The 27517-nt window shown below is 42.8% G+C and overlaps 1 protein-coding gene across 4 annotated transcripts in view; it reads right to left on the reverse strand.

The window, feature by feature from the left end:
• LOC143018981 (gamma-tubulin complex component 3-like) overlaps positions 1-27517 on the reverse strand; it is a 91217-nt gene that overhangs the window by 20300 nt on the left and 43400 nt on the right. For 3 of the 4 annotated variants that reach the window (XM_076174662.1, XM_076174661.1, XM_076174663.1), the window contains exons 12-14: positions 23315-23519; positions 18174-18309; positions 15149-15369 (exon numbers count right to left, since the gene is read on the reverse strand). In XM_076174662.1, the coding sequence (XP_076030777.1) occupies positions 15149-15369; positions 18174-18309; positions 23315-23519 (562 nt within the window). Of the gene's footprint in view, positions 1-15148; positions 15370-18173; positions 18310-18421; positions 18761-23314; positions 23520-27517 lie in introns of those variants that run through there. The other variant, XM_076174664.1, reaches the window with a different exon arrangement.

Genomic DNA, 27517 nt, shown 5'->3' on the forward strand with positions numbered 1-27517 from the left:
CCCTGCATCTTGCCCACTGCCCTGGGTCAGAAGCAGTGTCGCAAGACACAGCACATCCACACCAAGGCCGCTTCATTAAATCGGCGACCCCCCCCCCTCCATCCCCTCATGCAGAAAAGGATGGGGAGAAATACCTTCAGACTGTGTCAATTTATTTCTCACACATATTTCCTCACCCCTATCCCCCACCCACTCTCTTCCATGTACCACAGCGTCATCCATACACAACCATTTTCCATTCACCACATCTTCTGTCCTCTCCCATCCTTCCTTGACAGACATTCCCCTCTTTCCCAATGCCCCTTTTACCCCATCCATCCGTCTCATCCTAGGTCGACCACTCATATTCACCCCGTCCACACCTCCTTTACTAGTCTTTCTTCACTTATTCTTTCCATGTGTCCAAACCATTCCAATACTCTTTCATCAACCCTATCTCCCAACTACCTTTCCATCCCTGTTCTCCTCCTCACCTCATTTCTCACTCTATCCAGCCTAGTAACCCATCATACTTCTCAGGTACCTTATCTCAAACATATTCAAACTCTTCCTCTCTTATGTTCCATGTTTCTGCCCCGTACAGTGCTGTTGGCACAATCACTCCTTCATACAATCTCCTCTTAGCATCCATTCCCAAATGTCTATTTCTCATTACACTTTTTAATCCAGCAAGGCAATTACTCGCTTCTCTCAATCTACATTCTACCTCCATCTCCTTCCTTTCCCACCACATTCACACCCAAGTTTCTAAAACTATCCATTTCCTCCAGTTTCTCTCCCTTAATACTCATTTCCAGTCTGCTGCCACTTTCTCCCCTTGTACATCTCATCACCTTACTTTTACCCACATTTATCTTCAACTTCTTTTGCACACCTTCCCAAACTGTCACAAACTTCCTCAATCCCTCCTCTGATCCTGCTACAAGTGCAGTGTCGTCAGCAAATAACAATTGGCTTAACTCCCACTTTTCTCCATTTTCTTTAAACATTTCCAATCCCTGACCCACTACCTCTTGCACCACCCCATCCATGTATAAATTGAACAGCCAGGGCGATATAACGCATCCCTGATGAAGTCCCACCTTTACCTCAAACCACTCGCTTTCTCCATTTCTAATCCTAACACTCTACTACATACATATACCAAAGGCTTTTTCCCCTTTACATGGGGGGGTAGCCAAAAAGAAAAAGGCATAGAAATCACTCCCACCCATTTCATTTCCCATATATTCCACTCCCCTCCACCCTCCTATCTTTGCACGTCCAGGATGACGGGTCATCCCTGCATACTGTCCACTGCCCTGGGTCAGAAGCAGTGTCGCAAGACACAGCACATCCACAGCATGGCTGCTTCATAAATTCGATGACCCCCCTCTCTGTCCCCTCATGCAGGAAAGGAAAAGACGGGGAAAAATCCCTTTGGGCTGCATCAAATTTTTCTCATACATTTTTTCTCAACACTCTACTACATACATACATACATATACCAAATGCTTAAAAAACACTCCCACTCATTCCATTTCCTATATATTCCACTCCCCTCCACCCTCCCTCTTATCTTGGCACCTCCTGGATGACGGGTCATCCCTGCATCCTGTCCACTACTCTGGGTCAGAAGCAGTGTCGCAAGACACAGCACACACACAGCAAGGCTGCTTCATAACTTCGGCGAGCCCCTCTCCATCCCCTCATGCAGGAAAGGAGAAGACAGGGAGAAATCCCTTCGGGCTGCGTCATTCTCCCCCCTCCCCCTCATACATACTTCCTCACCAACCATACCCTACCCACTCCCCCTCATGCATTACAGCATCATCTATACACAACCCCTCTCCATTCACCCCTATCTTCTGTCCTCTCCCATCCTTCCTCCACAGACATTCCTCTCTTTTGGAATGCCCCTTTCACCCCATCCATCTCATTCTAGGACGCCCCCTCATATTCACTCCTTACACCTCTGCCTTCCACACTTCTTTTACTAAGCTTTCTTCACTCATTCTTTTCATGTGTCCAAACCATCCTAATACCCTTTCATCAACCCTATCTCCCAGTTCCCTTTCCACCCATTCTCCTCCTCACCTCCTCATTTCTCACTCTATCTAGCCTAGTAACCCCTATCATACTTCCCCGTCTGGGGTATTGGCTGCATGTTATCGTGGCAAAGTAGCATGCAGTTGATACTTTAGGGTCTATATGAGGTGCCCCTATGGACCAGAGCCACACATCATTTTGTCTATGATAGAGGAAAACTCTGTTCATAGAGAAATGATGACACTTTTATACTACAACTGTCCCTCTGTTATGCTGTCCCCCAACCCCTTGTTGCTGTCCTGTACCATTTCTCTGAGTATTCATTTTCTGTTTTCGCCGACCCTGTGGTGGGGGAAGAGAATGCTACCACCAAGTTCTTACCACTTGTGTCGTAAAAGGCAACAAAAAACGGGACGGGGATGGGATTAGGAGTCCTACTACCTGTAGCCCCGAAAGGGGACATTCCTAAAAAGAAACACTCTACTATACATACATACATATACCAAAGGCTTTTTCCCCCTACCTGGGGGGTAGCCAAAAAGAAAAAGTCATAGAAACCACTCCCACCTGTTCCATTTCCTATATATTCCACTCCCCTCCACCCTCCCTCTTATCTTGGCACCTCCTGTATGACGGGTCATCCCTGCATCCTGTCCACAACCCTGGGTCAGAAGCAGTGTCACAAGACACAGCACACCCACAGCAAGGCTGCTTCATAACTTCGGCAACCCCCATCTCCATCCTCTCATGCAGGAAAAGAGATGACGGGGAGAAATCCCTTCGGGCTGCGTCATCCCCCACCCCCTCATACATACTTCCTCACCAACCGTCCCCCACCCACTCCCCCTCATGCATTACAGCATCATCTATACACAACCCCTCTCCATTCACCCCTATCTTCTGTCCTCTCCCATCCTTCCTCCACAGACATTCCTCTCTTTTGTAATGCCCCATTCACCCCATCCATCCATCTCATCCTAGGACGCCCCCTCATATTCACTCCTTCCACACTTCTTTTACTAATCTTTCTTCACTCATTCTTTTCATGTGTCCAAGCCATCCTAATACCCTTTCATCAACCCTATCTCCCAGTTCCCTTTCCACCCCTGTTCTCCTCCTTGGTGTTTACTAATGAGTGGTTAGATAAAGTACCTGACTGCCATCCGATTTTCAGAGGGGATGAAGAAAGTAGTCTAACTAATATCAGCATTAGTAAAGAAGAAGTAGTCAAATAGATTGACAGACTTAAAGCTACAAAATCTCCAGGTCCAGACGAAATTTTTCCAAGAATGCTTAAAGAGTGTAAATTTGAAATCTGCGACCAGTTAACTGAAATATTCAATAAATCGGTAGACACTGGTTCTGTTCCAACTGCTTGGAGGCAGGCAAACGTTGTTCCTGTTTTTAAGAAGGGAGATAGATCGTCTATATGCAACTACAGGCCAATCAGTTTGACATCGGTTATAGGAAAAATGCTTGAATCAATAATAGTAAATAGACTCAGAGAACACATTGAAGGGCATAATTCAATTCGTGATTCACAGCATGGTTTCTCCAAGGGTAAGTCATGTGTGACTAATCTTCTATCCTTTTACACTAAAGTATATAAGGCGTCAGACAACAATGAAAATTACAATGTTATTTACCTTGACTTTAGCAAAGCGTTCGACAAAGTGCCACACCAGAGACTACTAAATAAAATCAAAGCCCATGGCATAGGAGGAAAAGTGTTAGAATGGATTAGAGCTTGGATTAGGAACAGAAAACAGCGGGTCACCATAAATGGAATAAAATCTAGGTGGGGCAAAGTTACTAGCGGGGTCCCCCAGGGCTCGGTTTTGGGTCCCTTGTTGTTCATTATGTATATAAACGACTTAGACGATGGGTTAAATAGTGATGTTAGTAAGTTTGCGGACGACACTAAAATACGACGCCTAATTGGGTCAGGAGACAACGCCCAGATTCTGCAGGATGATCTTAATAAACTGTTAACATGGTAGGTGAAATGGCAAATGAGCTTCAATATCTCTAAGTGTAGCGTGTTAAACGTAGGGCTACACAACCCCGAAAATAGATACAACTTAGATAACACGTTTTTAAAAAAAATCTGAGTGCGAGAGGGACTTTGGAGTTCTGGTGAGTCCGGACCTTAAAACCAGGAAGCAGTGCATTAGCGCCAGATATAAAGCAAACAGAGCATTAGGCTTCATTGCTAGGACAGTAACGAATAGAAGTGCAGAGGTAATTATTAAACTCTAGCGATAGTTAGACCCATCCTTGACTATGCGGTACAGTTTTGGTCTCCGTCCTACAGAATGGACATAAAATCACTAGAATCAGTACAGAGAAGAATGACCAAAATGATACAAGGACTCAGAAATTTGCCTTACGAAGAGAGGCTTAGGCACCTAAACTTACACTCTCTGGAAAGACGCAGAGTGCGGGGTGATCTAATAGAAGTGTTCAAGTGGATCAAAGGCTATAACAAGGGTGATGCAAACAAGGTCATCAAAATAAAACAACAGGGCAGGACTCTCAGTAATGGGTATAAACTGGACAAATTTAGATTTAAGAAGGAAATAGGCAAGAATTGGTTTACTAATAGGGTGGTCGATGAATGGAATAAACTTAGTAATCATGTAGTAAGCGCTGAAACTATCAGTTGTTTTAAAAAACGATTAGACAACTTTATGGATGGGGATGACAGGTGGTGATGGAAACGGAGCTGCCTAGTGTAGGCCTTATGGTCTTTTGCAGTCTCCTTTATTCTTATGTTATGTTCTTATGTTCCTCATTTCTCACTCTATCTAGCCTAGTAACCCCTATCATACTTCCCCGTCTGGGGTATTGGCTGCATGTTATCGTGGCAAAGTAGCATGCAGTTGATACTTTAGGGTCTATATGAAGCGCCCCTACGGACTAGAGCCACACACCATATTGTCTATGATAGAGGAAAACTCTGTTCATAGAGAAATGATGACACTTTTATACTACAACTGTCCCTCTGTTATGCTGTCCCCCAACCCCTTGTTGCTGTCCTGTACCATTTCTCTGAGTATTCATTTTCTGTTTTTGCCGACCCTGTGGTGGGGGAAGAGAATGCTACCACCAAGTTCTTACCACTTGTGTCGTAAAAGGCAACAAAAAACGGGATGGGGATGGGATTAGGAGTCCTACTACCTGTAGCCCCGAAAGGGGACATTCCTAAAAAGAAACACTCTACTATACATATATACATATACCAAAGGCTTTTTCCCCCTACCTGGGGGGTAGCCAAAAAGAAAAAGGCATAGAAACCACTGCCACCCATTCCATTTCCTATATATTCCACTCCCCTCCACCCTCCTCCCTCCCTCTTATCTTGGCACCTCCTGGATGATGGGTCATCCCTGCATTCTGTCCACTGTCCTGGGTCAGAAGCAGTGTCGCAAGACACAGCGCATCCACAGCAAGGCCGCTTCATAAATTTGGCGACCCCCCCTCTCTGTCCCCTCATGCAGAAAAGGAGAAGACGGGGAAAAATCCCTTTGGGCTGCATCAATTTTCTTCTCACACATACCTCCCCACCCCCCACCCACTCCCCCTCATGCATCATAGCATCATCTATACACAACCCCTCTCCATTCACCCCTATCTTCTGTCCTCTCCCGTCCATCTTCCACAGATATTCCTCTCTTTTGTAATGCCCCTTTCGCCCCATCCATCCATCTCATCCTAGGACCCCCCCTCATATTCACTCCTTCCACCTCTGCCTTCCATATTTCTTTTACTAATCTTTCTTCACTCATTCTTTTCATGTGTCCAAACCATCCTAATACCCTTTCATCAACCCTATCTCCCAGTTCCCTTTCCACCCCTGTTCTCCTCCTCACCTCCTCATTTCTTACTCTAACCTAGTAACCCCCATCATACTTCTCAGACATTTCATCTCAAACACATTTAAACTCCTTCTATCTTCCTCTCTCATGTTCCATGTTTCTGCCCCGTACAATGCTGTTGGTACAATCACTCCTTCATACAACCTCCTCTTAGCATCCATTCCCAGATGTCTATTTCTCATTACACTTTTCAATTCACCAAGGCATTTACTCGCTTCTCTCAATCTACATTATACCTCCACCCCCACTCCTCCCTTTCCTGTCACATTTGCACCCAAATATCTAAAACTATCCACTTCCTCCAGTCTTTCACCCTTAATGCTCACCTCCAGCCTGCTGTCACTCTCTCCCCTTGTACATCTCATCACCTTACTTTTACCCACATTTATCTTCACCTTCCTTCTTTCACACACCTTTCAAACTGTGTCACTAACTTCCTCAATCCCTCCTCTGATCCTGCTACAAGCACAGTGTCATCAGCAAACAACAGCTGGGTCACCTCCCACTTTTCTCCATTTTCTTTAATCATCTCCAACCCCTGACCCACTACCCTTGCATTCACCTCTCGCACCACCCCATCCATGTAAAGATTGAACAGCCAGGGTGACATACCACATCCCTAATGAAGTCCCAACTTTACCTCAAACCATTCACTCTCTCCATTTCTAATCCTAACACAAGCTCTACTACTCTCGTAAAAACTCTTGACTACTCTTAACAGCTTTCCTCCTATCCCATATATCTGTAGTACCTCCCACAGTGCCTTCCTATCTACCCTGTCATTAGCTCTTTTCCTGATCCATAAAAGCCCAAAAAACATCCTTACCTTTTCCTATAGCTTTCTCACATATCTGTCTTACCACAAAGATCTGATCTACACAACCCCTACCTGTCCTAAACCAGCACTGTTCCTCACCAATTACTCCCTCTGTTCCTCTCCTAATCCTCTAAATCAAGACCCTCCCATAAGCCTTCCCAACTACACTTAACAAGCTGATCCCTCTGAAACTACTACATTCACACTTGTCCCCCTTTCCCTTGTAAAGTGGAACTATACAGGCACTCCTCCAGTCCTCCGGCCCTCTACCCTCTCTCAAACAAACATTAAACAACCTCACCAGCCAGTCCACCATCATTGTACCTCCTTTCTTCAGGCATTCTGCATGGCATCCATCCAGACCAGGTGCCTTACCTGCTCTCATCTTAACAGCTGCTTTCACTTCATCCTTCCCTATTTCTCCTCCATTTTCCTCACTCATCACTCTCATTTTCTTAGCACTTCCCACTGCAACTACATTTTCCTCCCTATCCTCCTTCACATTTAGCAACTCCCTAAAATACTCTGCCCACCTTCCTCTCACTGCCTTCTCTTCCATTATCATCTCTCCATCTGCACCTTTTACCTTTTCCTCTCTACTTGATTTGCCTTCTTTTTCTTTTTTAATTTCCTTCCAAAACATCTTTTTATTGCTTTCAAAATATTGTCATACTCTTACCCCATTTCACATCTACTCTCCTCTTTGCTTCCTTTCTCTTTATTTTGTACCTCTCATACAATTCCCTCGTCCTAATTTGCAGCCAATCTATGAATGCCTGCTTCTTTTCTTCTACACATTTCTTTGCTTCCTCATCCCACCACTCACTACCCTTCCTTCTTTTTCCTCCCGCCCTCCTTGTTTCACACACCATCTTTGTACACCTTATGACTCCCTCCTTGAACCATCCCCATTCCTCCTCCCCTCCTAGTTCTACTCTATCCTTCACTCCCTCCCACTCCTCTTTCAGTTTCTTCTTAAGCCCACTCTCCTTTTTTTCCTCATTTAAGCAGTTCTCTCTAAGTACCTCCCTACCTTCTGTCCTTTTCCTCTTTCTCCACCTATTCTCCACTCATTTTATCTTCCACCAGAAAATGATCTGATATTCCCCTGCTCTCTCCCCTTAGGACATGTACATCCTTAACTCTTCCTACCATACTCCTGGTCACCACTATATAGTCCATTAACACTCTATCTGCCACCCTTCCATCCACCACTCTCTCCCATGTGTACTTATGCTTGACTTTCTTCTTAAATACTGTATTAGCTATCATCAACTCTCTTTCAAGACACATTTTCACCATCGATTCTCCACTGCGATTTTTGCTTTGAACTCCATACTTTCCAATCACTCCGTCAATTGGTTCATTTCCTACCCTAGCATTTAGGTCTCCCAATACAACTACAGGTAATCCTCGTTTTACGCGGGTTCACATTACGCGATTTCACATTAAAGCGGTGTCCAAAACTAGGGGGTATTCCTCACATTACACAAATTCCTCAGAGTAACGCGAAATCCGGAAAGTTAAAATACGCGGGCTGCGATTTAGTTCCGTAAGGCAGCCGCTAGGTGACGCTAGCTGATTCCAGCCTCCGCATCCCTCTCGCCACCAAGCTCATTGTTTACTAACGCTTCGTTGTGTCAGCATCTCTGTGTTCATCAAATCATCAGTGTTCTTGTTTACCATGGCTTGCTATAATGCTATGTTAAAAGAAAAACAACAAAAGACAAAACAACAGCCGATCACAAACTTCTTCCGACAACGCACACCAAGTCAGCTAACCAGCGAATCGGAGACAGGCACCGAATCGGAGATGGACGCTCCCGATGACCCTGCCGCCCCTGCCTCACCACAAACATCACACACACACACCGAGTCCGATATAGCGCGCAGTGACACGTCAGGGGGTGAAGACTAGTTAGGAATCTACAATAGTACACAGCGAGCGGTGAGTGTTGTGTTGTTGTCAGTATGGAAACGTGTGAGAGCAACATCTCAGCTTGCGGGATGGTTTCCTGACCCATGATTTTTTTCATTGTCCAAGGGTAATTTTATTTTCATAAAAGTAAAATAAAAATGAATGTAGAAAAAAACTTGAAAGAAATTTATTCATCCTTGAATCGCAATAAGCTGCCGCTACAACAACAACAACAGCGTGCAGATCAGCAGAGGGACGCTACTTATCAAGGCGTAAAGGCCAATTAACCCGTGATCCCATATGTGGTGGTAAATCAACAACAACAAGGCAGGTCAGAGGTTATATGCTTAGCTCGTGGCTCAGCTGCAGGAAGGATTATGGTATTGGAAACACTTGTAACAGCAAAGTAGTGAGTTTAATTCCTCACATTACGCGAAATTCACATTACGCGCTGCCTTTTGGAACGCATCTAGCGCGTAAAGTGAGGACTACCTGTACATTGACATTTGTCCCTAATCCCTCTATCCATTCATTTATATCTAACGAGAATGCCTCCCTTTCCTCTACGTTCTTCTCACTACCAGGCCCATACGCACTTACAAAAACCCACATCTCCTTTCCCAGCTTCACCTTCATCCACATCAATCTTGATGGAACTTCCTTCCACTCCACTACCCGCTTACTTATCTCTTCACTTACTAGTATAGCCACCCTTTCTCTCCCTCGTCCCCTCTTCACTCCTGAGTACCTCCCAAACTCACAGTTGCCCTTTCCTTTCATTTTAGTTTCACTCAAAGCCAGCACATCCATCTTTCTTCTAACAAACATACTGCCAATCTCTTCCCTCTTACTCTCATCTGTACCACATCCACGCACATTAAAAGGCCCAAACATTAGGGTACTGGTTGGAAAACTCCCAGACCTTCTTATGCCTTTTCTTTTGTTTTTAGGAATGTCCCCTTTCGGGGCTATAGGTAGCAGGAATCCTAATCCCATCCCCCGTCCCTTTTTTGTCGTAGGGACGGGTGGTAGCATTCTCTTCCCCCACCACAGGGTCGGCGAAAACAGAAAAGGAATACTCAGAGAAATGGTACAGGACAGCAACAAGGGTTGAGGGACAGCATAACGGAAGGACAGTTGTAATATAAAAGCGTCATCATTTCTCTATGAACAGAGTTTTCCTCTATCATAGACAAAATGATGTGTGGCTCTGGTCCGTAGGGGCACCCCATATAGACCCTAAAGTATCAACTGCATGCTACTTTGCCACAATAACATGCAGCCAATACCCCAGACGGGTAAACACTCTACTACTCTAGTTAAAACTCTTGATTGCTCTTAACAGCTTTCCTCCTATCCCATATATCTGCAATACATCCCACAATGCCTTCCTGTCTACCCTGTTATAAGCCTTTTCCAGATCCATAAAAGCCCAAAAAAGATCCTTACCTTTTCCTATAGCTTTCTCACATATATGTCTTAGAACAAAAATCTGATCTGCACAACCCCTACCAATCCTAAACCCATACTACTCTTCACCAATTACTCTATCTGTTCCTCTTCTAATCCTCTCAATCAAGATCCTCCCATAAGCCTTTCCAATTACATTTAACAAGCTGATCCCTCTGAAACTACTACACTCACACTTGTCCCTTTTTCCCTTGTAAAGTGGAACTATACAGGGACTCCTCCAATCCTCTGGCACTCTACCCTCTCTTAACCACTTCCATACGGTGACGCCTATGTAGGCGGCATGAGGAGCAAGTGGGTACTCAATGATGCCGACGTCGGCATCTTGATTATATTTAGTGTAGTCATACCTATGTAATTTCCATTCTCTCTAAACTGGCTTCATCAATTTTCTATGGTTATCAAAATACACGGGTGAAAGAGAACAAATGATTGAGCACTGACTTTATTTTTTATAATGGGATTATTATGATGCAACATCGCACGTTGGGCAGCTAATGCTGCCAGATGTGCGATGTGCCCCATAGTGAAGAGGTTAAACAACCATTAAAGAACCTCACCAACCAGTCCACCATCACTGTACCTCCTTTCTTCAGACATTCTGCATGGCATCCATCCAACCCAGGTGCCTTACCTGCTCTCATCATCTTAACAACTCCCCTTACTTCATCTTTCTTTATTTCTCCTCCATTTTCCTCACTCATCACTCATTTTCTTAGCACTTCCCACTCCAACTCCCTTTTCCTCCCTATCCTCCTTCACATTTAGCAACTCTCTAAAATACTCTGCCCATCTTCCTCTTACTGCCTTCTCTTTCATTATCATCTCTCCATTTGCACCTTTTACCTTTTCTTCTCTACTTGATTTGCCTCCTCTTCCTCTCTTAATTTCTTTCCAAAACATTTTTTTTATTCCTTTCAAAATTTTTTGTCATACTCTTACCCCATTTCATTCACATCTGCTCTCCTCTTTGCCTCCTTTATCTTATGCTTCCCTTTTTTTTTTCTTTGTACCTCTCATATGATTCTCTTGTCCTATTTTGTAACCAATCTATGAAAGCTCGCTTCTTCTCTTCTACAACCTTCTTTGCTTCATCCCGTCATTCACTGCCCTTCCTTCTATTTCCTCCCTGTTCCACACACCATCTTTGCACACCTTGTAACTCCTTCCTTGAACCATCCCCATTCCTCCTCCACTCTTAGTTCTACTCTATCCTTCATGCCCTCCCACTCTTCTCTCAGCTTCTTCTTGTACTTCTCCTTTTCTTTCTCATTTAAGCAATTCACTCTAAGTACCTCCCTACCTTCTGTTCTTTTCCTATTTCTCCATCTATCCTCCACTCTCAATCTTACCTTCCACCAAAAAATAATCTGATATTCCCCCACTCTCTCCCCTTAGAACATGTACATCCTTAACTCTTCCTACTTTACTCCTGGTCATGACTATATAGTCCATTAATACTCTACCACCCTTCCATCCACTACCCTCTCCCATGTGTACTTATGTTTGACTTTCTTCCTAAACACTGTATTTGCTATCATCAACTCTCTATACACATCTCCACCATCAACTCTCCACTATGATTCTTTCCTGGAACTCCAAACTTCCCAACCACTCTGTCTATATTGGTTCATTTCATACCCTAGCATTAAGGTCTCACAATACAGCTACACTGACATTTCTCCTTAATCCCCCTATGCACGCATTTAAATTCATCTAAAATGCCTCCCTTTCCTCTACACTCTTTTCACTACCGGGCCCATATGCACTTACAAAAACCCACATCTCCTTTCCCAGCTTCACCTTCATCCACATTAACCTTGAAGAAACCTCCTTCCACTCCACTACACGCTTACCTATCTCTTCACTTACTGGTATGGCCACCCCTTCTTTCCCTCATCCTCTCTTCACTCCTGAGAACCTCCCAACTACACTCCCAAACTCACACTTGCCCCTCCCTCTCAACTTAGTTTTACTCAGTGCCAACACATCCATCTTTCTCTTCACAGACTGCATATCTCTTACCTTTTATTCTCATCTGTACCACATCCACGCACATTAAAAGACCCAAACCTTTGGGTACTGGTTGGAAAACTCCTAGACCCTCTTATGCCTTAATTTTCTTTTTAAATGTCGTTTTCGTACCAAGTGAAAATAAAAAAGTAACTACAGGTAGTTCTCAATATATGCGACTTCGATATATGAGAATTTGCGTATATGCGATTCAAGAATTTGCACCACTTTTCGATATGTGCGGGGATATATTCGAAGATATGCGATTTGACCTAAAAAAAATAAATAGATAAAAATAGTCGTGGCCGATTATTTTTTTCAAAATACCTATTATATATTTGAAGTTGGTGCGCATAAAGCCGTGTGGTAACACTGGCTGCATCAGCTAGGTAGAGCTGGCATCACTGCGGCGTTATCACAACAACAACACCGGCAGCTGTACAGACGGCATCGTCTTAGGCATCCTTCCTGTTTCATAGGCCAAACCATTGTCTTTCTGCAGGTAATTAAGCTTTTTTGATACACAAATTAATTATTTTTTTCACAAACAAATTAATTTTTGATACTTATTACTGCCCCAATTAATTTCGTCAATTTTCACTCTCTGCAAGAATTATCGTTTATTCTCTGCACTGGATAAACTCTAAGCAGTAAGCCTGCCTGTGTATCTCCAGAGCACATCAACAGTCAGTTTAAAGGTCAGATGTCAACAGATATACCATTCACTAAAAATCATCGAAAAAGTACTTTTTAAAAGCATACAAATAAAGTTTTTACCTATTACAGAAGAATTTATTCAGAAAATTCACTTTTAATTGCGCCTCGCATACCACTTTTCCGAAGTCTAGCTATTCAGAATAACAATATTGTTTGTTTGGCAACTGTGACGTCACGAACGCGGAATTCCCCGAACCTTTCACGAAGCGCACGGGCGGAATGTTTCGAATAGCAGACGACGCAATGAAATGAAGACAAAACTGTTTTTTGCCAAATTTGATAAGATGTAGATGGTGGAATTATATAGAATACTGTCAGTATGTTTTTTGATGTACATTAAACTGTAAATACAAAAAGTTATGGAAGTCTTGATAGATATCAAGACTTCCATAACTTTTTGTATTTACAGTTTAATGTACATCAAAAAACATACTGACAGTATTCTATATAATTCCACCATCTACATCTTATCAAATTTGGCAAAAAACAGTTTTGTCTTCATTTCATTGCGTCGTCTGCTATTCGAAACATTCCGCCCGTGCGCTTCGTGAAAGGTTCGGGGAATTCCGCGTTCGTGACGTCACAGTTGCCAAACAAATAATATTGTTATTCTGAATATCTAGACTTCGGAAAAGTGGTATGCGAGGCGCAATTAAAAGTGAATTTTCTGAATAAATTCTTCTGTAATAGGTAAAAACTTTATTTGTATGCTTTTAAAAAGTACTTTTTCGAGCAATACGATGATTTTTAGCGAATGGTATATCTGTTGATATCTGACCTTTAAGCGTAGCAAGCAGTCTGAAATGTGAATTGTAAACAGACTGATTTTTCAAACAGCTGAAGAAAATACACTTGGCGAAATAAGTGATGTTTACGGTAGCGTCTTTTCCCGAGGTTAATACCTACATGCTAAAATGTATGTAAACATATATGAGATGCAGTAAAAAAAAAAAAAAAAAAAAATCAATCAATCCGAATTGAGAACGTATCCCCCTTTTTCCCATAGGTTCAATAGTTCGATATATGCGAATTCGTTATATGCGGGGGTCCGCGGAACGGAACCCCCCGCATATACCTGTACTAGCAAATGACAAGAAAACTATCTATTTAGCAAGGGTTTTTTCCCCCTTATTAGGGAGGTTGCCACATCAAAGGCACCCACTCTAACCCATTCCACTCCTATCCACCACCTGTTTCCCTTGTATCTTAGCTCTTCATGAAGGGTCATCCATGTCTCCTGAACACTGCCCAGATCAGAGCTAATGCACCAAGACACAGCACATCCATAGCAAGGCTGCTCCATTTATACAGCAACCCTCCCTCCTCATCCCCTTATGCAAAAAAATAAAGGTGAGAAATCCCTTCAGGCTGCATCAAAATCCCCTGTCATCTCCCCTACTATACAGACATTCCCCTCTTGCATAAAGCCCCTTTCAATCCATCCATCCATCTCATTTTTGGTCATCCCATTAACCTATTTAATATGATGACGCCTATATATGTGTCATGAGCCACAAGTGGTCATATAAGGAAGCCGGTGTCGACTCAAATATTTATTTTGTAGATGTTGCTGACTTCCATATTCTGTGAACAGGCTTGATCATGTTTTTTGTGATGTTGTACTTATTCAGGGTGAAAGAGAATAAGTATAACAGCAGTAACTTTATATTTTGTAATGCACGTATTGTGATACATTGTCGTCCATTGGGCAACCTGATGTGTGTGTGAATATTTGACTCATTGAAAAGGTTAAGTTCATTCCATCACCTCTTCCTCCTACACTCTTTTTTGATTGTCTTCCCTCACTCCTTTCAGTATGTCCAAATCATTCCAATAATCTCTCATCTGTCCTATATGCATGCTCCCTTTCTACCCATTCTCTTCATTTCTCACTCTAGGTTGATACTAATATGACATGTTCCTACTTCCATTGTGCACTTCATACCATGGCATAAAAATAAAAGAAATAACACATGGCTGAAAGAGAAAGATGTGATGATTTCAGCACTTCCCTAAGACAGAATGCATTTCTGTACTGTACTTCTACACTTAGTAATATAAGGTGATATTTGTGGTGTCATGAACCACCTTATCTCAAAATTTAAATAGGGAAAATAATCCCACTGATTAATGATTCACATTACAAAAACCTTATATTAGATCAGGGACCCCTTGTATAATTTTCAATTCTAGCACAGACCACATTCACATAACACAGCACAGGAAGTCATTACACATAACAAAATAAGTAATACAAAAACAGAAGGCTACACACACACATAGCTACACATTCCATCATTCACATACTTGAGATTGTGCATCCAGAAGAGCTCCTGCCAATATTGTCTTCAGGAACTTCTCATGAGCTGCAATAACATCATCGAGACTTTGGGCTGATTTCAGTCTGGTCATAAGGTTATGCCAGGAACATTCAAGGACCTCAAATGTCATGTAGTATGCCATTTGTTGAATAAGATGCACCATTTCATTTGTAAGCAGCTGAACACTGTGTAATATCCCATTCATTTCTGTAAAATAAATAAATAAATAAAATTTAATCAATAAAAAATACAAACATTAAATCATAGAATTTTGTATAAAAAAAAAAAAAAAAAAAAATTCTACAGAAAAGACAGTTTGACATGACTGAAAGATTTAAGTGGTAAGGTTCCTGGCATAAAATGACAGAGCTCTAACAAGGCTAGAGAAGAGATGAATAACAATACAAGGTTTCTTATACTTTTCCACACTCCCTCAACCACCCTTTCCAACATATATTTACATTTGTCTTTCTCGTTAAACATTGTTTGCTATCATCAAATACCCATCTAAACAAATTTCTGACATCTCTTCACCATAGTTCTTACCTGACACCCCACACCATCATACTACAATATCAACTTATATCCTACTCTAGCACTGAGATTCTGCCATGATTAGGACAGACTTTCATTCATTGGGTTACAGGCACCATGGATCCTTCCCCTTAGGTTGGAGGGCGAAAAAAAAAAAATATATATATATATATATATATATATATATATATATATATATATATATATATATATATATATATATATATATATATATATATATATATATATCTATATATATATATATATTTTTTCATACCTTCTCACTGGCCAAGCTGATGAGCACACAAGCTACTTTATGTACCAACACTATCAAAAATGTCATATGAAGAAACATTGTCAAAACTACAACAATTGACTCTGGAACAAAGAAGAGAAAGGGGTGACTTGTTGACCATCTACAGAATTATGAGAGGTGTATAAGTCCTTGATGGAGATGACTTACTAATTTGGGAAAAGAGAAACACAAGAGGACATAGAAAGAAAATTGGTGAATGTATGGAACATACTAGATGAAACAATACATACATACATACATATACCAAGGCTTTTTCCCCCTTTCAAGGGAGGTAGCCAAAAAGGGAAAGGCATAAAAACACTCCCACCCATTTCATCCCTAAATACACTCCACACCTCTCCCACCCTCCCTCTCATCTGAGCACCTCCTGGATGACGGGTCATCCCTGCACCTTGCCCACCGCCCTGGGTCAGAAGCAGTGTCGCAAGACACAGCACATCCACAGCAAGGCCGCTTCATTTAATCGGCGACCCCCCCTCTCCGTCCCCCCTTGCATATAAGGAGAGGACGGGGAGAAATCCCTTCGGGCTGCGTCAAAATTTGCTTACACATACTACCTCACCCAACCCATTCCACAACATCATCCATATACAACCATTCTCCACTCACCTCTGTCTTCCGTCCTCTCCCTTCCTTCATCAACAGACATTCCCCTCTTCCCCAAAGCCCCCTTCACCCCATCCATCCACCTCATCCTAAGACGTCCCCTCATGTTCACTCCCTCCACATCTGCCTTCCATACCTCTTTTACTAGTCTTTCTTCACTCATTCTTTCCCTGTGTCCAAACCATCCCAATATTCTTTCATCAACCCTATCTCCCAGCTCCTTTTTCACCCCTGTTCTCCTCCTCACCTCATTTCTCACTCTATCTAGCCTAGTAACCCCCACCATACTTCTCAGACACCTCATCTCAAACACATTCAAACTCCTTCTCTCTTCTTCTCTTATGTTCCACGTTTCTGCCCCATACAGTGCTGTTGGCACAATCACTCCTTCATACAGTCTCCTCTTCGCATCCATTCCTAAATGAATTTAAGAGCAAATACGATATGGTGAGATGCAGATGGGACATGAGCGTAGCTCCCCTTCTCATAAGATACAACTAGGTAAATACCAAGCTTTGCATGTTTTGTACAAACAGTAGGCGCACAGTGTTTTTTTCTTTTACTTTGATCATTATACCAGCACTAGTCAGCAGTTCAGCAGAAATATGAAACAGATTTTTTTTTGGGGGGTCTAACATAGGTGGACCCACAACCCAATGAATAAAAAAAGTCATGCCTTATCATGGAAGTTGTAAAAGGCAACAAAATGAGACCATGATAGGACTGAGAATCCTGCTCTCTGTATGCTTATCCTATGAGATGTCAAAGGTCTGGGAGAGCTCCAACCAGAAACCATAAAATTTTAGTCATCAAATGTGTGTGTGGTTGTGAAACAAATAAGAGTAAAAGGGAAGAGATAGGCAGTATGTTAATGAGAAAGAAGATGGATGAGTTAGTGTTAAATGAAACTAAGTTGGAAGGGAGGGGCAATTTTGAGTTTGAGAGTGTGATGAGAAGGGTGTTGGGAGAGATGAAGGGGCAGGGGAGGGAAGGAGCAGTTCTGCTGATGAGAGATGAGATAGTAAAACACATGGAGTGGAGTAGTAGCTTCAAGGTTAATGTGGAAGAAGAAGATGAAACTAGGATGGGACATGTGGATTTTTGTAAGTACATATGATACTGGTAGTGAGAAGAATGAAATGGAAAGGGAGGCTTTTTGGATAGATCTAAATGAGTGCTTAGAGAGTTTTGGGGGATCTCAATGCTAGAGTAGGGGATGAGCCAATAGATGGAGTAGTAGGGAATTTTGGAGTGCCGAGTAAAAATCATAGAGGAGAGATGATGTTGGAAATGTGTCTAGAAAGGGCACTGATGATAGCAAGCAGTGTTTATGAAGAGTCAAGCATAAATATACATGTGAAAGGGTGGTGGATGGAAAGGTGGCAGATAAGACATTCATGGACTATGTAGTGGTATCCAAAGGAAGGATAGGAGGAGTTCTGTATGTCCATGTTCTTGGGGAAGAGAATGGGTGAATGTCATTATTTCTAAATTGTTATGATATAGCACTTTCTCCATTTATCAACTGCATTTAAAAAAATCTTGAAAAATCAACCTGGTAAATCTCGGCATATCTTGGCAGTGGCAGCTTGCTTCTTCCATGTTCCTGAAAGGATCCATTCCATACGTTTGGCTCTCCAGAGTGCATTGAAGAGCATCAGATACTGTCTAATGCAGTCCGATGTAATTACCTGTGAGTAAAACTCATGTGAACCCATGTATGTATGTATGTATATATATATATATATTCAAAGGGGGAAGCATAAACAACAGACTCAGGGAGGGAGGTTACCTGGCGTTTCAGTCCTAGTCTTACGACTGTCTTCAGGGGTATGGTGGGATACAGTGTAAGGTTGTTATTGTTGTTGTTGTCGTTCCCTAGACTGTCTGTCCGAGCAGTCCCGTCTCCCCAAGGAAGGCCACAGCCGAAACTGGGTTTTTCCACAAATCCTTTATAGAGTGTATGTTGTCTTGTTTGCATGCATGATTGTGTATAATGCAGTCTTCCATTATGTGTTGTATGGTATGGGGTGAAGTGTTACATCCTGGGCAGCTGTTCACAATGCGGTCATCCAGCCTCTTCTGGTAGCTTAGAAGTGCTGGGTGGTGGTCGCACCGCAGTCTGGCCAGGTGGACTCTGTCCTTTCGTGGGAGAAAGGATTCAGAAGGGTGGATATCAGGGGGTCTGGCATGCAGCAGTGTGTTAATGGAGCGGTGTGTGATATGATTATGAATATGTTTCCAGAGGCTGGTATTTGGTGGTTGTGGAGGAAGAGAAGAGAGTATCTGTGTGTGATACAGGTCTTTGGGTGATGTTTTAATGTTTCTTGGTGTGTGTGGGTGTTCTGCTATGTAGTGTAGCGAGTGTGATGTGCTTGTGGTGGCTGCGGCAAGTGTTTGTGTGCCTCTCATGTCGAGGTGGTCCTTGACTTTGAGGACTTTTGTTTCATGGTGTAAATGGTCTGTAGGTGTTGTATTTGTGCAGCCTGTAATTGTTTTTAGGGCTTTGTTTTGTATGATTTGAAGGGTGTTGTGGTGTGTCTCACTGAGATTAGGAGCCCATGCAGGACTCGCATAATTCATCACTGAGCATATGCATTGTTTGTATATTGTTGTATTAGTTTCTTTGTTTTGTCCAAATGTTGTTCCAGCGATTGACTTAAGTGTGTTAAGTCTAGGTGTGCATTTGTTTTTTATGTTTGTGATGTGTTGTTTGAAAGACATGGATGTATCGTATGTTACACCAAGAATTTTCGGTGTGTTTGTGTGTGGTATTAGAGTGTTGTTGATGTAGAGATGAGGTATGTATTTGTGTTCTTTTGTCCAGTTGGTGAGAAGTGTTGTTGTAGATTTGGTTGGAGCTATTTTGAGCCTGTTTGTGATGAACCATGTGTTGAGTGTATCCCCAACCTGATCATGGGTGGTGACTTCAACGCCAAGTCATCTGCCTGGTATGTCAACAACCCTGACACAGACAGAGGGCTTGATATACAGACTCAGTTTGACTCATTGACTATCATGAACAACACACATAATCATACACATATCCCACACCAATCCCTATACACTCCCTCCTCTCCTGATATCACCTTCTGCTCCCCCTGCCTAACCCCAACAACATCATGGAGAGTGGTCGGAACCCTTGGTTCTGACCACCTTCCAATCATCATCACCACCAAAAGAAGATGCACCCCAGTTGGCCACAGACACACATACACCAATTACAAGAGAGCTAACTGGGAAGCTTTTACTGAAGAGACAGAACAACATTTTGAAACACTTAACAGTACACCAATCACAAACATAAACAATGCTGTGCACACTTTTAATACAATCATACAAAACGCAGACAAGAGATACATCCCTAGAGGCAACAGAAAATCACACAACCCCAACTTCACACCAGAAATCCAAGGCCTCATCAGACAGTGTAAGGTTCTTTATATTGCTGCTGGAACTGGGTAAGGTAGCCTGCACCATGGAGGCTGTCCAGGTTCCTTCCCCACCCCGTGTCAGCAAGTGATATAATATGGTAGAGGCAGTGAATTTGAGGTGACAAACAAGGATGAGATGGATGGATGGGGTGAATGGGGTGCTGAGCATGGGAGAAGGCAGGAGATAGGGATGAGTGGAATGGCTGTGTATAGATAATATTATACAAGGGAGGGAGGGCTGGGAAATGCGGGAGTAGAGGGTGCTTATATGTGAATGATTTTTTAATGCAGCCCATAGGGATTTCTCCCCATCTCTTTTTCTGCATGAGGGGACAGAGAGGGGGGTTGCTGATTAAGTGGCACATACTTGCTGTGGATGTACTGTGTCTTATTGCATTGCTTCTAACCCAGGGCAGTGGGTGGGATAGAAGGATGAACAGTCACCCATGAGGAGCTAAGATGAGAGGTGGGAAAGGGTGGTGGAGGGGAGTGGAATGGATGGGAGTAGGTACATGACTTAGCTACCTCCCTTATAAGAGGGAAAAAGCTCTTGATGTGACAACATATTATGGTCCTATAAAAATACATATCTCGGGGTGTTTTTCTCATCCACTGCAACACAAGAAGTGACTAGGGGGAGGTTATCTCATGGACTGGGTCACCCTATACATAATCTAAACAGGTTCCAAATTCCTAAGTTTTAGCTAATGTTCATCTGACAGCAGTGCAAATTTACTACATGTAATTTTAAACTCCAAGGTAATGGGACCTAGTGATCAATCCACTGAGTTCTCTCTTGTAAGAGACCCACAACAAGATCAAAATATGTGAAATAATTATGATGCATTGGTTTACACGCATCAACTGTATGAAATACTATAGCCTTTAGAGGTGAGGGGAAGAAAACTTAATTCCAATGAATAAAGCATACCAAACATTACGGAGTCAGAGAAGGTGAGTAAGAGGGAGATGAAAGAGGAAGGGAACAGAGTGGGACAGAAAGATGAGGAGCATGAGGAGGTGCATGAGGAGGAGCATGAGGAGGAGCATGAGGAGGAGGAGGAGGAGGAGGAGGAGGAGGAGCATGAGGAGGAGGAGGAGGAGGAGGAGGAGGAGGAGGAGGGAGAAGGAGTAGGAGGATGCAGGAAAAGAAGATGTGGAGGAGGAGAGGAAAACTGTTCATACCCAATACAAGGAGGAATTGGAGGAGGAACAGGAATAAAGTAGATGTTATCTCTCCTTGGGCCTTGGTAAAATATACAAAGTAAACAAAGTTACATATAAACTTGTATTTTGACAAAAATAATAACTTCCTAGACAAAAAAATAATTAATTAAATAAATATACATACATGTGCCAAAAGACAAAGGCATATAAACCACTCTCACCCATTCCATTCCCTACATACTCCACTCCCATCCACCCCCTTCCCTCCCTCGTATCTTGGCACCTCCTGGATGACAGGTCATCCCTGCATCTTGTCCACTGCCCTGGGTCAGAAGCAGTGTTGCAAGACACAGCACATCCACTTCAAGGCCACTTCATTAAATCAGCTACCCTGCCTTTCTGTCCCATAATGCACAAAAAAAGGAGATGGGGAGAAATTCCTTTGGGCTGCATCCCTTTATTTTTCACACATGCTCCCTCACCCCCTTCCCCCACCCACTCTGCCTCAAGTATCCTAGCATCACCAGTATACAACCATTCTTAATTCACCCCCATCTTCTGTCCTTCCTCAACAGACATTCCCCTCTTTCCCAATGCCCCTTTTACCCCATCCATCCATCTCATCCTTTGTCGCCTCCTCATATTCACTCCTTCCACACCTCTTTTATTAAGCTTTCTTCACTCATTCTTTCCATGTGTCCAAACCATCCCTATCTACCAACTGCCTTTACTCTTCCATTCTCCTCCTCACCTCCTTGTTTCTCACTCTATCCAACCTAGTAACCCCTATCATATTTCTCAGGCACCTCATCTCAAACACATTCAAGCTCCTCCTCTCTTATGTTCTAAGTTTCTACCCCATACTGTGATGTTGGCACAATCATCCCTTTTAACATCCATTCCCCTTTGTACTTTTTAATCCCCGAAGGCATTTACTTGCTTCTCTCAATCTACATTCTACATACACCTCCACTCCTCCCTTTCCTGCCATATTCGCACCTAAATATCTAAAGCTATCCACTTCCTCCAATCTCTCTCCTTTTATACTCACTTCCAATTTGCTGCCACATTCTCTCCTTGTACATCTCCTTACATTTAAGAACATAAGAACATAAGAATAAAGGAGATTTACCCACATCTATATTCAACTTCCTTCTTTCACACACCTTCCCAAACTCTGTCACTAAATTCCTCAATCCCTCCTCTGATCCTACCACAAGTGCAGTGTCGTCAGCAAACAACAACTGGCTTATCTCTCACTTTTCTCCATTTCCTTTAACCATCTCCAATCCTTTCCCCTGTGGTGGGAGGAAAGAATACTGCCACCAAGTTTTCCCACTTGAGTCGTAACAGGCGAGAAAAATGGGACAGGGATTAGAACTAGGCATACTTCTCCCTAAAAAGTAGGGGGACAGCAAAATGGGGAGACAGTTGCAGTATAATAAAATAGCATCATTTCTCTATAGAAATTTCCTCTATCACAGACAAAATGATGTGTGGCTCTGGCCCATAGGGGTTCCCCATACAGGTCCCTAACGTGTCAGCTGCATGCTATTGAGCAGCTTTTATCCCACAAAAATATGCAGCCAATACCCCTGACAGGATATTGTAAATAAAATAAATCAACGAAATATTGGCAAAGCAATACATATTTCTTCTGCCTACTCATGAAAATTAATAAAAAAATTAAAAATAAAATACATACATACATACATATACCAAGGCTTTTTCCCCCTTACTAGGGAGGTAGCCAAAAAGGAAAAGGCATAAAATCACTCCCACCCATTCCATCCCTGAAAACACTCCACACCCCTCCACCCTCCCTCCCATCTTAGCACCTCCCAGATGACGGGTCATCCCTGCACCTTGTCCACTGCCCTGGGCCAGAAGCAGTGCCGCAAGACACAGCACATCCACAGCAAGGCCGCTTCATTAAATCGGCGACCCCCCCTCTCCGTCCACCCATATAAAGGAGAAGACGGGGAGAAATCCCTTCGGGCTGTGTCAAAATTTTGCTCACACACACAATAAATACAATAAAATAAAATAAATAAATAAATAAATGAATAAATGCAATGATGCTGAATCAACTCACTGTGCCAATGGGTCCATCCACTCTGTAGTCTAAGCTGAAAACATCCCATCCTGTGTCTCCTGGAGATCTTTCCAAAAGTCTCACGTCCAAGCGGTTAAGAATGTCTGGTTCTTCATACTGTGCATTGCTTGCAGCAATAGCTGTCTCCAGCATTGATGAGAGATTATGAGGAAGCAAGTTGGATGCTGGTTTGCACAACACTGGCCTGGTTGAAGACAAGGACAAAATTAAATGGTAAGCAGCATTAACCATGTATTGGTGACATACTTCTTGTGTGTTATATATACATGTTTGCAATGTTGTTTATTTATACTGTGCATTGCTTGCAGCAATAGCTGTCTCCAGCATTGATGAGAGATTATGAGGAAGCAAGTTGGTTGCTGGTTTGCACAACACTGGCCTGGTTGAAGACAAGGACAAAATTAAATGGTAAGCATTAACCATGTATTGGTGACATACTTCTTGTGTGTTGTATATACATGTTTGCAATGTTGTTTATTTATTGCCATATATTTATTATTGTATATATCTGTGAACATTTTTTTCTTCTTTTTTGTAATCGCAAATGCGATTCATGTATGCTTTTCGCGCCAACTCAAGGGTTGGCGTGGGGCAGTCTTGATCTCGCCTCCTAAGTGTACGCACACTATTTCGTGTAGTGAAATATTTACTTTTGTGTTGTGAAATATTTACTTTATCATATAACCCATTGTTTCATTTAAGCCACCCTAATACATTTTGGTGGCAGCGTAAACGTTTAGTGACTCAAAGTATTACAAAGACGAAAAATTAGTGACTTTGATTTGCCGGCTTACACATTAACATTTTGTGTTCTTGTGCTGTGTTTTCTCCCCATTTTTTTCGTTCCAGCTAGGTGTTTTCAGTGACTTTATTAATATACATTATAGTGCTCTGGACACTGTGTTTTTAGTTACATTTCGGCGCAGGCCGTTTGCCGGCAGGTAATTTTTTCTTTCCTACAGTTCTTGGAAATCATCGTCGCCTGCCCGGATTATCCTTGTGTTCCTGTGACTCCCTCAGCGGAAATTGCGCCTGGATGGTGAATTAGACAGTATATTTGCTCCAGGAGAAGCCAAAGTTAAATCTGTAAAGACCGGTTAGGTGACGCTTCCCTGCTCGAAACCGTGACGTCATTGGCGTGGCTTCACTTTGAATGTTGAACTGTCGTCGCTTGGCGACGCGTGTTTATTTACGTATATGTACATACATACATATACCAAGGCTTTTTCCCCCTTCCAAGGGAGGTAGCCAAAAAGGGAAAGGCATAAAAACACTCCCACCCATTTCATCCCTAAATACACTCCACACCTCTCCCACCCTCCCTCTCATCTGAGCACCTCCTGGATGACGGGTCATCCCTGCACCCTGCCCACCGCCCTGGGTCAGAAGCAGTGTCGCAAGACACAGCACATCCACAGCAAGGCCGCTTCATTTAATCGGCGACCCCCCTCTCCGTCCCCCCTTGCATATAAGGAGAGGACGGGGAGAAATCCCTTCGGGCTGCGTCAAAATTTGCTCACACATACTACCCCACCCCCCCACCCATTCCTCCTCATGCAATCACATATATGTACTTACGTATTATTACATTATTGATTTATGTATAGCATTGGTTCTGTTTTCCAATGCTTATGTTTGTATTGTATGCTTTATTTTGAATGTTGAACTGTCGTCGCTTGGCGACGCGTGTTTATTTACGTATATGTACTTACGTATTATTACATTATTGATTTATGTATTGCATTGGTTCTGTTTTCCAATGCTTATGTTTGTATGCATTACACAATTTATGTTTGTATGAATTATATAAATTTTTGTGGTGACGTCGTTCGCGTCCCTTAATGTTACCCCGGACGACCTTCGTCGCCTGCGACGTGTGTGTTTCATTTCGGTCGTAATATAATTTTCTTCCTAGTGGTCTATGTATGGCATTGGTAGTGTCAATGCTTGTGTTTCTGGAAATTATATGTCATTGTCTGTGTGATCCACTATATTATTTTTTTTTACATTTCATATTGGCATTAGAGTGTTGTATTAGTTTGGTGATAGTGTTTTCTTATGCTTCTAAGAAGTGGGACAAAGTTATCATCTCCCACCATGTCTAAATCGAGGCCTTCGTTTCTCAGCCCGACATGCTCATCTGAGCCAATGGGAAATAGGGTAACATTACTGCATCAGAATCCAACTGTGGTCCCTTTTTCTGGGATAGACCCTAATTATAGGGCTGCTGTATTTATCCGTCAATGTGAGGACGCAATCGTACAGTCGAATGTTTCGACGGGGCCTGAGAAGATCTCCTTTGTGAGGTCCCAGATTGTGCCACATTCTTTTGCTGCAGAGCTCCTCTCGGCTTCATGTTTGGATCCTAAACTTCTGAACTATGATTATGATATATTTAGGGCTAATTTTCTTAAACTTTTTGCAGATAATCTTGGTGGAGGTGCGTTCCATTGGTGCTTCAAATTGGCTGATACTCTCGTATCCCGACTGGGTACTCTGGATTATCGTCGGGCGCAAGCTCAGGCCAGTATCCTTGCTGTTGAAGCTTTTGAGTCATTGTCCCAGTCGGACTGGGTAGAGAATGGTAACATTTCTGTAGATAGATTTCGTCTTATCATTGAGTTTCTTCTATATATTCTTTTTTTGGTGCCTTCTGAGAGACGAGCAGCATCTTCTCTCAAGCATAAGCCTGATGACACTCTATTGTCCTTTGCATCACAACTTTCTCGTAAACTGGGAGAAGTCCCATCTAGCTCTTTGTGTATTAGCAATGCTCATCAACAGGGTCATGTCCCTTGTTCTCCTCAACTCTCTCAGTCTACAGTTTCTACTCCTAGTTCCCCTCAATCTACAGTTACACCCCCTCCCCTGTTGTGTACTTTTTGTAACAGGTCTGGTCATTCCAGCGATTTTTGTTTCCGCCGTAGGCGCCAGGTACACAAGTCAAAACTGTCCCCTGTTGGTAGGAGTGTACCTACTGTTTCTTCTAATCATTCGCATGACCTTTCCAGAGTAGAACCTCCAAGTAGACTCAGTTATTGCCATATCCATGGTCAGTGTAAACATTCGACTGATCTATGTTTCAAGGTTTTGAAACTTAGGGATGAGACTTCTCACCAGCATCGTCAATCCCATTTTCCCCAGCGCATGTTTTCCAACCCCAAGAGTTGACCAGCAATGTTCGGTCTCAAATAATTTCTTTTGTGGCTGTTGAATCTTCTCAATTACTTACCTTTCAATTTTTTACTAGGGATACGCCTCTGTCAGTCACTGTAGATACTGGTGCAGAATGTAGTCTGTTAAGTAGAAAGGCTTACTTTGCCTTGCGAGAATTGTATAATCTCCCTTTATCTCCCTTTTGTAATAATTTGCATTCTGTGCAAGGCTCTCCCCTTGCTTGTTCTAGGATCAGTTTGTCTTCCTTTACATTTTTCCTCGCATGCTACAGTATTCAATGTCACTTTTGCTGTTGTCTCTGGCATTGCCCTTAAGTGTGATTGCCTCCTGGGTATTGATGCTCTTACAGCTCATAGCATAGATATTTCTCCTAGTCGCCGTGTAGTGACTTTCTGCAAATTTGATATCTCTGCTTCGGATAGGCCAGTTTCTGTTTGTGATTCTTCTGTGCTTGATCAGTCCGCACATGTGCCTGTCCCAATTTCTCAGCGCTCTGCCCCTGTTGCTCATTGTGCTGCTGTTGTTGTAGGAGAGCATCTTATTGAACCTTCAAGTTCTGTTCGAGTTCCAGTGCGCGTCTCAGGTGCCCCAATTGGGTCTGACGTTCTCTCTTTGCCTGACTCTATTCGTATTCGTCGGCTTGCCCTAGAAGGAACTCTCTCCACTATTCGTGAGGATCACGTTACCACGGCGATGGTAACCAATGTCACGGGTGCTCCTATTTCTCTCTCTCCTGGCAGTCACTTAGGCTCCTTTGAGGTGGTACGCGTTGCTGCTTTCCAGGATTCGCCTATTATAGCAGCTTCTGTTCTACAGTCTCCTCCAACACGTGACCCTGCTCACGTAGCTTCTGAACTTGCCACATTTGTAGGCGAAACTGATTTTCCTAGAGACGCCTCGTCTCCTTGACCTGCTAGTTACCCACCGTCAGGCTTTGGCTTTACCAGGTGATCCGTTAGGGGTTACGGATCGTGTGGTTCATAGAATTGACCTTCAGCCAGGCAC

This window comes from Oratosquilla oratoria, chromosome 36 (genome assembly GCF_046742065.1).
Source record: "Oratosquilla oratoria isolate Oo_2021 chromosome 36, ASM4674206v1, whole genome shotgun sequence".
Classification (NCBI taxonomy): domain Eukaryota; kingdom Metazoa; phylum Arthropoda; class Malacostraca; order Stomatopoda; family Squillidae; genus Oratosquilla; species Oratosquilla oratoria.